At 36.8% G+C, this 13,009-nt stretch overlaps 1 protein-coding gene across 1 annotated transcript in view; it reads right to left on the bottom strand.

The window, feature by feature from the left end:
* Positions 1-13,009, bottom strand: part of TEX11 (testis expressed 11) — a 292,288-nt gene that overhangs the window by 94,314 nt on the left and 184,965 nt on the right. Inside the window, exons 16-18 of the mRNA XM_021679728.1 lie at positions 8,036-8,160; positions 4,812-4,897; positions 1,321-1,377 (exon numbers count right to left, since the gene is read on the bottom strand). Of these exons, the coding sequence (XP_021535403.1) occupies positions 1,321-1,377; positions 4,812-4,897; positions 8,036-8,160 (268 nt within the window). The remainder of the gene's footprint in view (positions 1-1,320; positions 1,378-4,811; positions 4,898-8,035; positions 8,161-13,009) is intronic.

Raw genomic sequence — 13,009 nt, 5'->3', positions numbered from 1 at the left:
CACAGTGATTGGACAAGTCTATACATTATGCCATGCTCATCACAAGTGTAGCTGCCATCAGTCACCATACAAGCCTATTCCAATACCATTGTATTTTTAAGCTTTTTATTGTGGAAAATTTCCAAGATGTTTCTATGTTAACAGACAAATGGATCCCCATGTATCCATTACCCAGCTTCAATAATTATTAAACTCATCATCGATCTTATTTCAATCACACCTCCACCCATTCTTTTCCCTCCCCTATTATTTTGAAACCGATTCTAGACATCGTATCATTTCATCCATAAATATTTTAGGATGTGTCTCTAAGAGATAAAGATTCTTTTAAAAAGCAATAACCACACTATCATTATAGGTCTAAAAATTAATGTCTTAATATCATCAAATATTTGGTCATTACTAAAATTTATAATTTTCTCAGTATCTTTTTTAGTTTATTTGCATTCTTTTAATATATTCATAGAGCCTGTAAAGAAGAGGCAAAATTTATGCTTGGGTAAAATTTGTATCATGAAAAAAGTTAAGTCATCAGTCCAGTATTATCTCAGTCACAGATATTTCCCAAAGAATTTAGCTGAAAAAATGTACTGCCTCCAGGTACAAATTATATATATAGCAAAAGCAAAATAGAGATACACTATTACAGAGTTTTTATCTAAGTAGAGAATACAGAGATGAGTGATTACTCCTCTGAAAGTTTTCCCTAATCAAGACCCGGAATAGAGTTTTCTCTCAAATCATTAGGAGGTAGTGAATTTCGTGAATGAAAAATTGGTGACCTAATTCTTCCACCAATTGTTAAGTTCTTGATGTCTTATGCCACAGCAACTGTGAGCAGAAAGATATTTGAATACTCCCAGCTGAGCTGATACAGATTCACAATCAATAAGCTGACCACGTTATATGTTTCTGTGGCGAAGTAAGAGACCTGACTATATACATCTCATGTTAAGAAAGGGGGAAACAGATGCAATATCATAGTAAAATCATAGCTAACATTATTGAGGGCTTAGTAAGTGCTTGGCACTCTTCAAAGTGTTTTCATGTATTTACTCTTTGAGTCATCACAGCAACCCCATAAGGTAGGTACTATTCTATTTTCATTTTACAGATGGGGAAATAAAAGCCCAGGTTACACATCTAATAAGTGGCAGAGACAGGATATGAACCCAGGAAGACTGGTGCCAGAGCCTATACTGATCTTACTATACTGGGCATCTCTCAACATAAGGTTTATAGTGAAAGTTACTATAATTATTCTAATGGCAAGTACATCATTTCTGTAAGTACATATGTAAGTAAGTTATTTCAACTTACTTGCTTTCAGATTCTGGCATCTGAGACACTCTTGGGAGCACTAGACGAAACAAACACCTGTATGATAAAGTAATACAAAAAGTGATGCTTAGAAAAAAAACATGTGAAAGAATATTGACCAACTTATTAATCTTGATTACCCCAGGAGGCAAAAGTGAGAACAGAGAGGGTAAGGAGGAGACTAATTTTATTTTACTTATAGATCTTTGTATTGTTTTAATGGTTGTAATGAAAACATGCAAATTTTATAATTTGGGGAGAGTAATTTAAGAAAATAATTTAAAAACAAAAGTGCTGCTTATGACAAATTCTTAAATAGTTTCACTGTTTATATCATTGCTCCAAATCACCCGCTAGAACATCAGGTATGATGTACAGATCTTAATATTTTTCTTAAGGAACCTGGAGGTGGCCTTTGGGTTCCACATAAATTAGGATGACTGTTCTTTCAAGGGGATCTAACAGCATAATGATGAACTAACAAAATAAGCTAGCTTGTAAAGTTTTAAATGCTAAAAATCTTTTTAAAAATACCATCTATCCTGAGTGATTTTAGATATTTATCTGACTGAAGGCATGCAAGTAACTCAAGACTTCTCTGATACTTACTTCTGTGACTCCATTTCTTTTCAAGTGTAGTTGACCAATAGGAAAACCACTATAGCACCCTTCTGGTTTCCGATTTTTGCCACTGACATATTCTCAGTCACATCATTAGGAGTTATCATGTCCTAACCTCACCCTCTATCTCACTACTGTATGTAAAAGTTCCCTTTTTTTTTTTTTTTAAAGACTTTATTTATTTGACAGAGAGAGAGACAGCGAGAGAGGGAACACAAGCAGGAGCAGAGGGAGAGGGAGAAGCAGGCTCCCCGCTGAGCAAGGAGCCCAATGTGGGGCTCGGTCCCAGGACCCCGGGATCATGACCTGAGCCGAAGGCAGATGCTTAACGACTGAGCCACCCAGGTGCCCCTAAAAGTTCCCTTTTGATAAACCATTTTCCTTCATAAAAAGAGAAAAGGGGGAAAAATCAAGTTCAACTGATGTCTTTTTTTTAAAGATGAATTATTTATTTATTTGAGAGAGAGAGAGGGCACAGCAGGGGGAGGGGCAGAGGGAGAGGGAGAAGCAGACTCCCCGCTGAGCAGGGAGCCCAGAGGAGCTTGATTCCAGGACCCTGAGATCGTGACCTCAGCCAAAAGCAGATGCTTAACTGACTGGCACCCCAACTGATATCTTTTTTTTAACTTTAAGCATCTTTATCAAATTTCCAAAGACATTTTTCACAGAAATAGAAAAAAAATCCTAAAATTCTTTTGGAAACACAAAATACCCTGAATAGCCAAAGCAACCCTGAGAAAGAATAAAGCTGGAGACATCACACCTCCTGGTTTCAAACTATACCACAAAGCTATAGTAATCAAAACAGCATGGTACCACCACAAAAACAGCAACATACACCAAAAGAACAGAGAGTCCAGAAATAAACCCATGTATAAACCATGTATATACCATGTTAACTAATATTTGAGAAGAGAGTCAAGAATATTCAGTGGGGGAAAGATAGTCTTTTCAGTAAATGTTGCTGGTAAAACTAGATTATTCACATGCAAAAAAATGAAATTGGGCCACTATCTTTCACTACTCACAAAAATTAACTTGAAATGGATTAAACACTTAAGACCTGAAAACAGTAAACCTCCTAAAAGAAAACACAGGGGAAAAGCTCTTTGACAATGACGTTTTAGATATGAAACCCAAAGCACAAGCAAAAATGAACAAGTGGGACTACATCAAACCACAAAGCTTCTGCACAGCAAAGGAAACAAAATGAAAGGGCAACCTACAGAATAGGAGAAAATATTTGCAAACCATGTATCTGATAAGGGGTTACTATACAAAACAAATAAGGAGCATATACAACTCAAAAAAAAAAAAAAAACCCAACAAATAATCTGATTTAAAAATGGGCAAAGGACTTGAATAGACATTTTTTCCAAAGAAGACATGCATGTCAACAAATACATGAAAAGATGCTGAACATCACTAATCATCAGGGAAATGCAAATCAAGACTACAATGAAGTATCACCTCACACCTGTTAGAATGGCCAGTATCAAAAAGACAGACAAGTTTTGGTGAGGATGTGGAAAAGAGGGAAACCTTCGACATTCTTGGTGGGAACATAAATTGGTGCAGCCACTGGAAAATAGTATGGAGGTTCCTCAAAAATTAAAAACGGAACTACCATATGATCCAGCAATCCCACTTTTGGGTATAGATCCAAAGGAAAGAAAATCACTATCTTGAAAAGGTATCTGAACCTTCATGTTCATTGCAGCATTATTCACAATAGCCAAGACATGGAAACAACTTAAGTGTCCACTGATAGATGAATGGATAAAGAAAATGTGGTATGTACACACACACACAAGAGTATTTTTTAATTAACATTTATTTTATTAAAGATTTTATTTATTTATTTGACAGAGACACAGTGAGAGAGGGAACACAAGCAGGGGGAGTGGGAGAGGGAGAAGCAGGCCTCCCACAGAGCAGGGAGCCCGATGCGGGGCTCGATCCCAGGACCCTGGGATCATGACCTGAGCCGAAGGCAGACACTTAACAACTGAGCCACCCAGGCGCCCCTAACTTATTTATTTTAGAGAGAGAGAGAGAGAGAGAGAGCGAGCACGAGTGGGGGGAGGGGCAGAGGAAAAGAGAGAAAGAGAATCTCAAATAGACTCCATGCCCAGCGCAGAGCCTGATGCAGGGCTCGATCTCATGACCCTGAGATCATGACCTGAGCCCAAATCAAGAGTCAGACAGTTAACTGAGTTACCCAGGCACCCCACCCCCACAGGAGTATTATTTAGTCATATAAAAGAAGGAAATCCTGCCTTTTGTGACAACATGGATGGCCTCTGAGGGCACTGTGCTAAGTGAAAAGACAAAGAAAGACAAATACTGTATTATCTCACTTATGTGCTGAATCTTTTTTTAAAAAAAGTGAAAAACATAGAAACAGTAGAACAGTGTTTGCTAGGAGCTAGGTGTGGAAGAAGTGGGGAAATGTGGTCAAAGGGTACAAACTTCAAATTATAAGATGCACAAGTTCTGGGGATCTAATGTAGAGCATGGTGACAAGAGTTAACAAGACTGTATTACATATCTGAAAGTCGGGAAGAGACTAAATCTTAGATGTTCTTACCACACACAAAGAAATTGTAATTTTGTGAGGTGATGAATATGTTAACTAATTTTGTTGTGCCAGTCATTTCACAATATATGCATGTTTCAAATTATCGGGTTATACACCTTAAACTTATACAACGTTATCTGTCAATTATATCTCAATAAAGCTTGAAAAAATTTAAAATAACAGTTGGTACAGTAGGCCTGATCACATCACCTCAGCACTATTTTGACAAAGTTTATAGACCAAGAATAACAGGAAATCCTTTCACATCTACAGGATGTGAATTACTTACTTTAAAGCTGTAAGGACTTGTTGCGGGTCTTCTGAATATCGAGCTAAATATTCCAAAGCTTTTCCTGCCACAATTTGCTGTCCATTCTAAAAAGAACAAATATAATATGTTAAATTACATTTCAAAGTGGTACTTATACAAAATGTTACCTATATTCCTGTCCTCTAAGGACAAGAAAAAAAATCTGAACTTGTCATTTTATACTATCAAAAGAGCTAATGCAAGATGATAGAATGAAGAAACAACTCATTGACAAAACCAGAACAGGTTCATATTGGCCCCATAAATCCACTCCTCCCTATCCACAAATACTCACAGACTTGGAAACACTGCCATGAACCCACTAGGACTAATTTTATGGTGATCTTTATCCTTTTTCATTAGCAGTAACCAAAGGAAACCCGACCTTCATTTTTAGCACCCGAATCCCCGTAAAGCTCTATAAATCCCTCTTTTCCCATTTCTCCCCAACTCCCCCAAATCTTTCCACTTTTGTTCTCTAAAGTCCAGTTCATTATCATCAAAATCTTCTCTATGAGCAACCTCTTCTCTGAAAGTTCCCTCCACATTCTTTCTGTAATGGAAATCTAGGTCCCACCAAGGATACTGCTTCCAAAGAAGCCCTCTCAAGTAGTGGTGATTTTGCTCTCATTTCCCTTCTACCCATAGACCTGGAGATGGAGTAGGCGTTGTTTTGCTCTTCATTGCTGTTTTAAATCATTTTCCCTTCCCCCCTCCCCAAATCCCTAGCTTTGAATTTCCTTCATCAGACTATATCAGACTATATCACTCACCATTTCTCTGATCCATTGTGCTGATCTATCAGCTCTCTGGCCATTTCTTCTCATTTCTTGATGACTTATCTACTGTACAGTTATTTTCTCGAAAAACTACTCCTGTCTTAGTTTTTGGCACTTTCAATATATAGACAGATGATCCTCCTAATATCCTACTCTCTTATTTCCTTGAATTCTACTCTGCCAATTATTAGCTGTTCACTAGCACAGTCATTGACTGTACCCTCTCATTACTGTTGACTGTCTTCTCATGTGTCTGTTGGCCATCTGTAAGTTTTCTTTGGAGAAATGTCTGTTCATGTCTTCTGCCCATTTTTAAACTGGAGTATTTGTTTTTTTGGGTGTTGAAGTTGTGTCGGTTCTTTACATATTTTGGATCCTGCCCCTTTATTGGATATATCATTTGCAAATATCTTCTTCCATTCAGTACGTTGTCTTTTAGGTTTGTTGATTATCCCCTTCACTGTGGAGAAGCTTTTAATTTTGATGTAGTCACAACAGTTTATTTTTGTCTTGATTTCCCTTGCCTCAGGAGACATATCTAGAAAAATGTTGCTACGGCTGATGTCAGAGAAATTACTGCCTGTGGTCTCTTCTAGGATTTTTATGATTTCAGGTCTCACATTTAGGTCACATTTTGAGTTCATTTTTGTGTATGGTGTAAGAAAGTGGTCCAGTTTCATTCTTTTGCATGTAACTGTCCAGTTTTCCCAGCACCATTTGTTAACGAGACTTTTTCCCACAGCATATTCTCTCCGCCTTTGTTAAAAGTTAATTGACCATATAATTATAGGTTTATTTCTGGGTTTTCTATTCTGTTCCATCGATCTCTGTGTTGGGCTCTGTCGTTACTAATGGTTGCAAATCTTCCATACTCTCAGTCAGGGCTGGGACTAGGGTGAGCTAAGTGATGTAAGTGAGGCTCTTAAGGTGCAAAATTTAAGGAGGCACTCACTCTTACGGTCATGCAAGAACCAACTCTGCACTTGCATGACTCAGAAAGTGGGTGCTTCCTTAAGTACCTCACTTCCTCATCTTGGTCCTGCTCTGTTTCATATATTCCACTTTCTGACCACCATCTCCTACCTTTCTATTTTTTTTTAAAGATTTTATTTATTTATTCATGAGAGACAGAGAGAGAGAGAGAGGCAGAGGGAGAAGCAGGCTCCCAAGGAGCAGGGAGCCCGATGCGGGACTCGTTCCCAGGACCCTGGGACCATGGCCTGAGCCGAAGGCAGACGCTTAACCGTCTGAGCCACCCAGGCGCCCCTCCTACCTTTCTAATTCACTCCCTTCTGTTACTCCAGCAATCCTTCCACTGCACTTAGACCTCCAAACCATTTATGTTACGAATTTTTCACTGTCCCTCATCCCCTTGATGTCCTCCTCCACGACCAGTTTAAATTCCATGGGGATTAATGATAATCACTTCCTCGTTTCTTGATTTTCCTACTCTTCCTCCTTGCTTCATTGTATTCATCTGGCAAAACCACAAACCTGGTTAAATCCAACTTTCTACTGACTTTTGTGCCTACATCCATTTAGCTGAAAGTGGCTGGATAAAAACCTGTACAACTATTTCTTTTCTTTTCTTTTCTTTATTTATTTTTTTAAGATTTTATTTATGTATTTGAGAGAGAATGAGAGAGAGCACATGAGAGGGGGGAGGGTCAGAGGGAGAAGCAGACTCCCCGCCGAGCAGGGAGCCCGATGCGGGACTCGATCCAGGGACTCCAGGATCATGACCTGAGCCGAAGGCAGTCGCTTAACCAACCGAGCCACCCAGGCGCCCTATTTCTTTTATTTTAAAACGTCATCAATATAGGCCTTAACACTTACTGCGCAAGCATCCCACACTAGCATGTCATTCGCTTTCTTGCTTTCCTGCATGATTAGTTTACACCTTACCCTATCTTCTCAAACTCCCCAACATCTCCTCTCCCATTCTCACTCCAGGTGATGACCTTGTTTCCTACTTTGTTGAAAAAACTTAAGCCATCAGGAAAAAAAAACTTCCAGATTCCCACTACCACATTTATTCATACACCAGGGAACACACCACATACTCTAACTTCTCAACTGCTTTTATAGATGAACTATCCATTTTCTTTCCTAAAGCCAATCCCTGAATTTATACACTTGTGTCCATCACCTCTTGCCTGTTTAAGGACATTGCTCTAACAATTCTCTTTTCTCTCTCACACACATTGTCAACTTTTTGTTCTCTTACTAGGTCATTTCCATCAGCATATAAGCATTCTCATTCATCCCATCTCAAACAAACAAACAAACCTCTGATCCTACTTCTCACACCAACTACTGACCAATTTCTTTTCTTTGTAGCAAACTCCTCTAAAGAGTTCCATGAATTGTCTCTCAAAATGGAAAAGAGGTAAAAAATCTTGGGAATAAATACATAAGAACTACCTCTAAAGCAAACTGGGCAGCTAAACTGAGGAGCATGACAGGTGACTCTTTATCTCTAAGTGTCCCATTCTCCTCTGGATCTTCAGGTATTAATAACTTCTCTAATGTAGTAATTGCTCGCAAAGCTGAAAAAGAAGGAAACAATTAAAAAAATGAGATGCTCTTATCAAACATAATAGCTATATATGGTTAATTATACCACAGTGACTTTAGAACTCATTTTAAGAGCACCAATATCTTTTCTTTATTAAGTTCAATTAGCCAACATATAGTACATCATTAGTTTTTGATGTAGTGTTCAAAGAGCACTAATATCTTTAAAATATTAGTTAATTTACATAAAGTCATCTAAATTGCTAAACTGTCAAGGAGGACTTGAATGTCAGAAAAATGCCCAACTGAGCAATTCACCTCTATGAATTTATCCCATGGATATACTTGCAAAAGTGAACAAAAACATAAAAATATGTTTATCCAGCAATTTTTTTAAAGAGTACAGTATACAACCAACCTAAATTCTATCACTAATGGATGGCCTAATACATTTTGGTACATTCATAAAATGGAATATAAAACAGAATTAAATTTAAAAATGAATGGTGGTATTACATTCCATTATATATCTTAAAGGTAGACTACAATAAGTTAAATGTATGCACTATAGAACTTAAATAACAATTAAAATAACAAAATGAAGAGAGCTAATAGGCCAAAAGATGAGATAAATGTCATCATAAAAAATACTCAATCCACAAGAAAGTAGAAAAAAGAAAAATGGGTGACAATGAACAGATGGGACAAACAGCAGACAAATAAAAAGATGCTAAATTTAAACCTAACCATACCAATAATCATGTTAAATATAAATGGTATAGATGACCCAAGTAAAAGGCAGATAGTCACACTGAATTAAAGAAAGCAACTTTCAACTATATGCTACCTACAAGAAACACACTTTAAATATAATATAAAGACAAAATTAGTTAAAAGAAGACACATGGGATAATATACACTATGATAAAGGTAATTAAAAGAAAGCTGGAGTGGCTATATTAATATCAGACAAAATGGATTTCAGAGCAAAGAATATTACATAACAGAAGGTTAATTCATGATGATAAGGGAATTAATTCATTATGAGAACATAACAATCTTAAATGTTCAGCACCTTATAACAAAATTTCAAAACACTTAAAGAACTTAAAGAACTGCAAGGAAAAATTAACAAATTAACGAATCCACAATTATAGTCAAAGATTTCAGTACTTTCTCTTAGTAATTGATAGAACAAGTAGTAAATCAGTAAGGATGCAGTACACTTTACACTATTAATCAACTTGACCTGAATAACATTTACAGAACACTCAAACAAACACCAGTAAAATATACATTTTTCTCAAGTGCACATAGAACGTTTACAAATAAAGACAATATTCTGGGAACAAGCCTTAACATATTAAAAAGGATTCAAGTCATACAAAATTATGATCTTTGACTATATGATTTCAAGTTTATTACACAGCTAGACTAATTAAGACAGTGTGGAAGTGGTATAAAGATAGATGAATAGATCAATGGAACAGAATGAAGAATCTAGAAAGAGACCCACACACACATATGACAACTGATTTTCAATAAATGCGCAAAGGTAATTCAGTTGAAAAAGGATAGGTTTTATTTTTTTTAAAGATTTTATTTATTTGTCAGAGAGAGAGAGCACAAGCAGGGGGAGCAAAAGGCAGAGCTGGCAGAGGGAGAAGCAGACTCCCCGCTGAGCAAGGAGCTCAATGTGGGACTCGATTCCATGACCCTGGGATCATGACCTGAGCCGAAGGCAGACGCTTAACAGACTGAGCTACCCAGGCGTCCCGAAAAAAAGATAGTTTTTAAATAAATGATGCTGAAAAAATGATGCTGGAATGATTAGATAGCCATGTGCCCAAAAAAATGAACATCAGTTCATACCTTAAATTAAATACAAAAATTGGGCGCCTGAGTGGCTCAGTTGGTTGAGCGACTGCCTTCAGCTCAGGTCATGATCCTCGAGTCCCAGGATCGAGTCCCAGGACCGAGTCCCGCATCGGGCTCCCTGCTCGGCAGGGAGTCTGCTTCTCCCTCTGACCCTCCCCTCTCTCCTGCTCTCTCTCTCTCAAATAAATAAAATCTTTAAAAAAAAAAATTAAATACAAAAATTAATATACAAAATTGATCACAGAACTAACCATACACTTAAACCTATATTTCTTGAAGAAAACACAGGAAAAAATTTTTGTGACCTTAGATTAGGTAAAGATTTCTTACCCATAATACCAAAAGCACACTCCATAAAAGAGGAAAAAAGATAAATTAGACTGTCAAACTTCTCATGAAAGACATAAGAGAATAAAAAGAAAAAATTTATAAAACATATATCCAATAATCTGTATCTAAAATATATAAAGAACTTCCAAAACTCAATAAGAAAACAAAGTTCCCTATATCTTAGTAACTAAAATATATTTCTTTCCTATGTTCTAGCCACTATTGTAGAAGATGTATAGAACATATAGAGATGAATAAAAAAAAAGTTCCCTATAAAAAACTGGACAAAAGATTTATACAAACACTGTCAAAGAAGATATATGCATGTCAAATATTACAGAAATACTAGTTAAAACCACAATAAGATACCATTACCCTACTATTAGAATGGGTAAAATATTTTTTAAATGGACAATTCCAAGTGCTGTTGAGGATGCAGATCACCTGGAACACTCATATACAGCTGGTTAGAATTTTAGAATGTAAAATTGTATAGCTACTTAGGAAAACAGGTTGGCAGGTTCTAATAAAGTTAAACATATATTTACCATACAATCCAAAAATCCAACTCCTAGATATTTATCCTAGAGAAGTTAAATCTTATCATCACACAAAATCTGTAAACAGATATTTGTAGCACATTTATTCACAGCTGCTCAAAACAGAAACCATCCAAATATACTTCAACTGGTGAAGGAATAAACAAACTGTGGTACATACATACTATAGACAATTACTCAGCAATAAAAAGAACAAACTATGGAAACACAACAATATGAATGAGTTTTGAATGCATTATCATAAGTGAAAGAAAGGCTCAAAAAGCTTCATAATGTATGATCCCATTTATATGACACTTTGGAAATGGCAAAAATATAGAGATAGAAATGAGTTCAGTTGTTTCCAGGACTAAAAGTAGTTGGAAGGAATGACAACAAGGGAACCTGAGGTAATTTTTTGTTTTACATCATGACTGTAATGGTGGTTACATGACTGTATACATTTGTTAAAACTCATAGAATTATTAATATAAATAAACCTCACAGAATCATATACTAGTAAGTTTTATTCTATATATTATCAATAAACATGGCTTTAAAAATGGTCACAGATAACTGGGGAAAAAATAAAAAGACTGAGTTGATACTATGTTTAAAAAGTAAAAAATATATATATTTTAATAGAATGTTAAAAGGTTTAATAGGAAATCTACTTTTTGCCATTTCTGCTGGTAAAAAGTTTCAAATTTTTTCAATCTTTCAACATAATACATCAAATAAAACAAATTCCCAGGAGTCTCCAACGAAAACATTGATGATGGACATGACTACACTATAAACCCTGATAAAGAACTGACTCCAATTTGCTAATCTTTAATTAATATACAGGAATACTTTACTACCCTGGAACATTTCTTTTTCAAAGAAGAATAAGTTATCATTCTTTTTTTATGGAGTGCAAAGCAGAGTCCATTGCACATAGTAGGTATTCATAAACAGTTGCTCAATTGGATTAGTATAAATTGTTTGGATCCATTAATTTAAACTTCTCAATTTCTCAACTTAAGCCCTTCACAACTGCTCCAACTGCCTCAGGATATTCTCAGCTACACTGAGAGCTGAATGGGAATAGTATCACAGCACAGGCGTATCTGAAACCAAGTCAAGATACAGGAGTGTACAGACACATCGACTAGCAAACTATGCCTAACTTAATGGAAAGGGCCCAACACTAATGGGATGATGTTCATGGGAGCAATTCCAGCAATTGTCAACTCCATAGAGAGAAACTCCATTTCAAGGCCAAATCTCTTACCAATCATTTCCCAAATAAGTGAAAACATTTCAAAGTAAGCTGGAGACTTTGTCTAAGACAACTCTTTTTTTGTTTGTTTTTTTTAAAGATTTTTAAATTTTTATTTATTTGACAGAGAGAGAGACAGCAAGAGAGGGAACACAAGCAGGGGGAGAGGGAGAGGGAGAAGCAGGCTTCCCGAGGAGCAGGGAACCCGATGCGGGGCTCGATCCCGGGACCCTGGGATCATGACCTGAGCCGAAGGCAGATGCTTAACGACTGAGCCGACCAGGCGTCCCTGTCTAAGACAACTCTTAACTGAAATGGGTTTGCAGTATGAATTCCCTCTTATCCCACAGCTTTTTATTTTTTAATTTATTTTTTATTTTTTAAAGATTTTATTTATTTATTTGACAGAGAGAGACAAAGCGAGAGAGGGAACACAAGCAGGGGGAGTGGGAGAGGGAGAAGCAGGCTTCCCGCTGAGCAGGAAGCCCGATGCGGGGCTAGATCATGACCTGAGCCAAAGGCAGATGCTTAACTGACTGAGCCACCCAGGCGCCCTACCCCACAGCTTTTTTTTTTTTTTGAAGATTTTATTTATTTATTTATTTGACAGAGAGATAGAGAGCATAAGTAGGCAGAGAGGCAGGCAGAGGGAGAGGGAGAAGCAGGCTCCCCACTGAGTAGGGAGCCCGATGACCCCACAGCTTTTTAAACTTAACTTCTAACAGGTTCAAATGACAGAAAATACAAAAAAAGTATACAACGACAAGACTTTCTCCCCAATTCCTTAGGCAGCCCCTGTTCTTTTATTCCTATGTAACCGTCATAATTCCTTTTTGTTGCATGGTTGTATCATCTTTACATAGGAAAGCT

The sequence above is a fragment of the Neomonachus schauinslandi genome, chromosome X (genome assembly GCF_002201575.2).
Source record: "Neomonachus schauinslandi chromosome X, ASM220157v2, whole genome shotgun sequence".
Lineage (NCBI taxonomy): Eukaryota > Metazoa > Chordata > Mammalia > Carnivora > Phocidae > Neomonachus > Neomonachus schauinslandi.
This window is presented reverse-complemented; position numbering and strand designations above follow the sequence as displayed.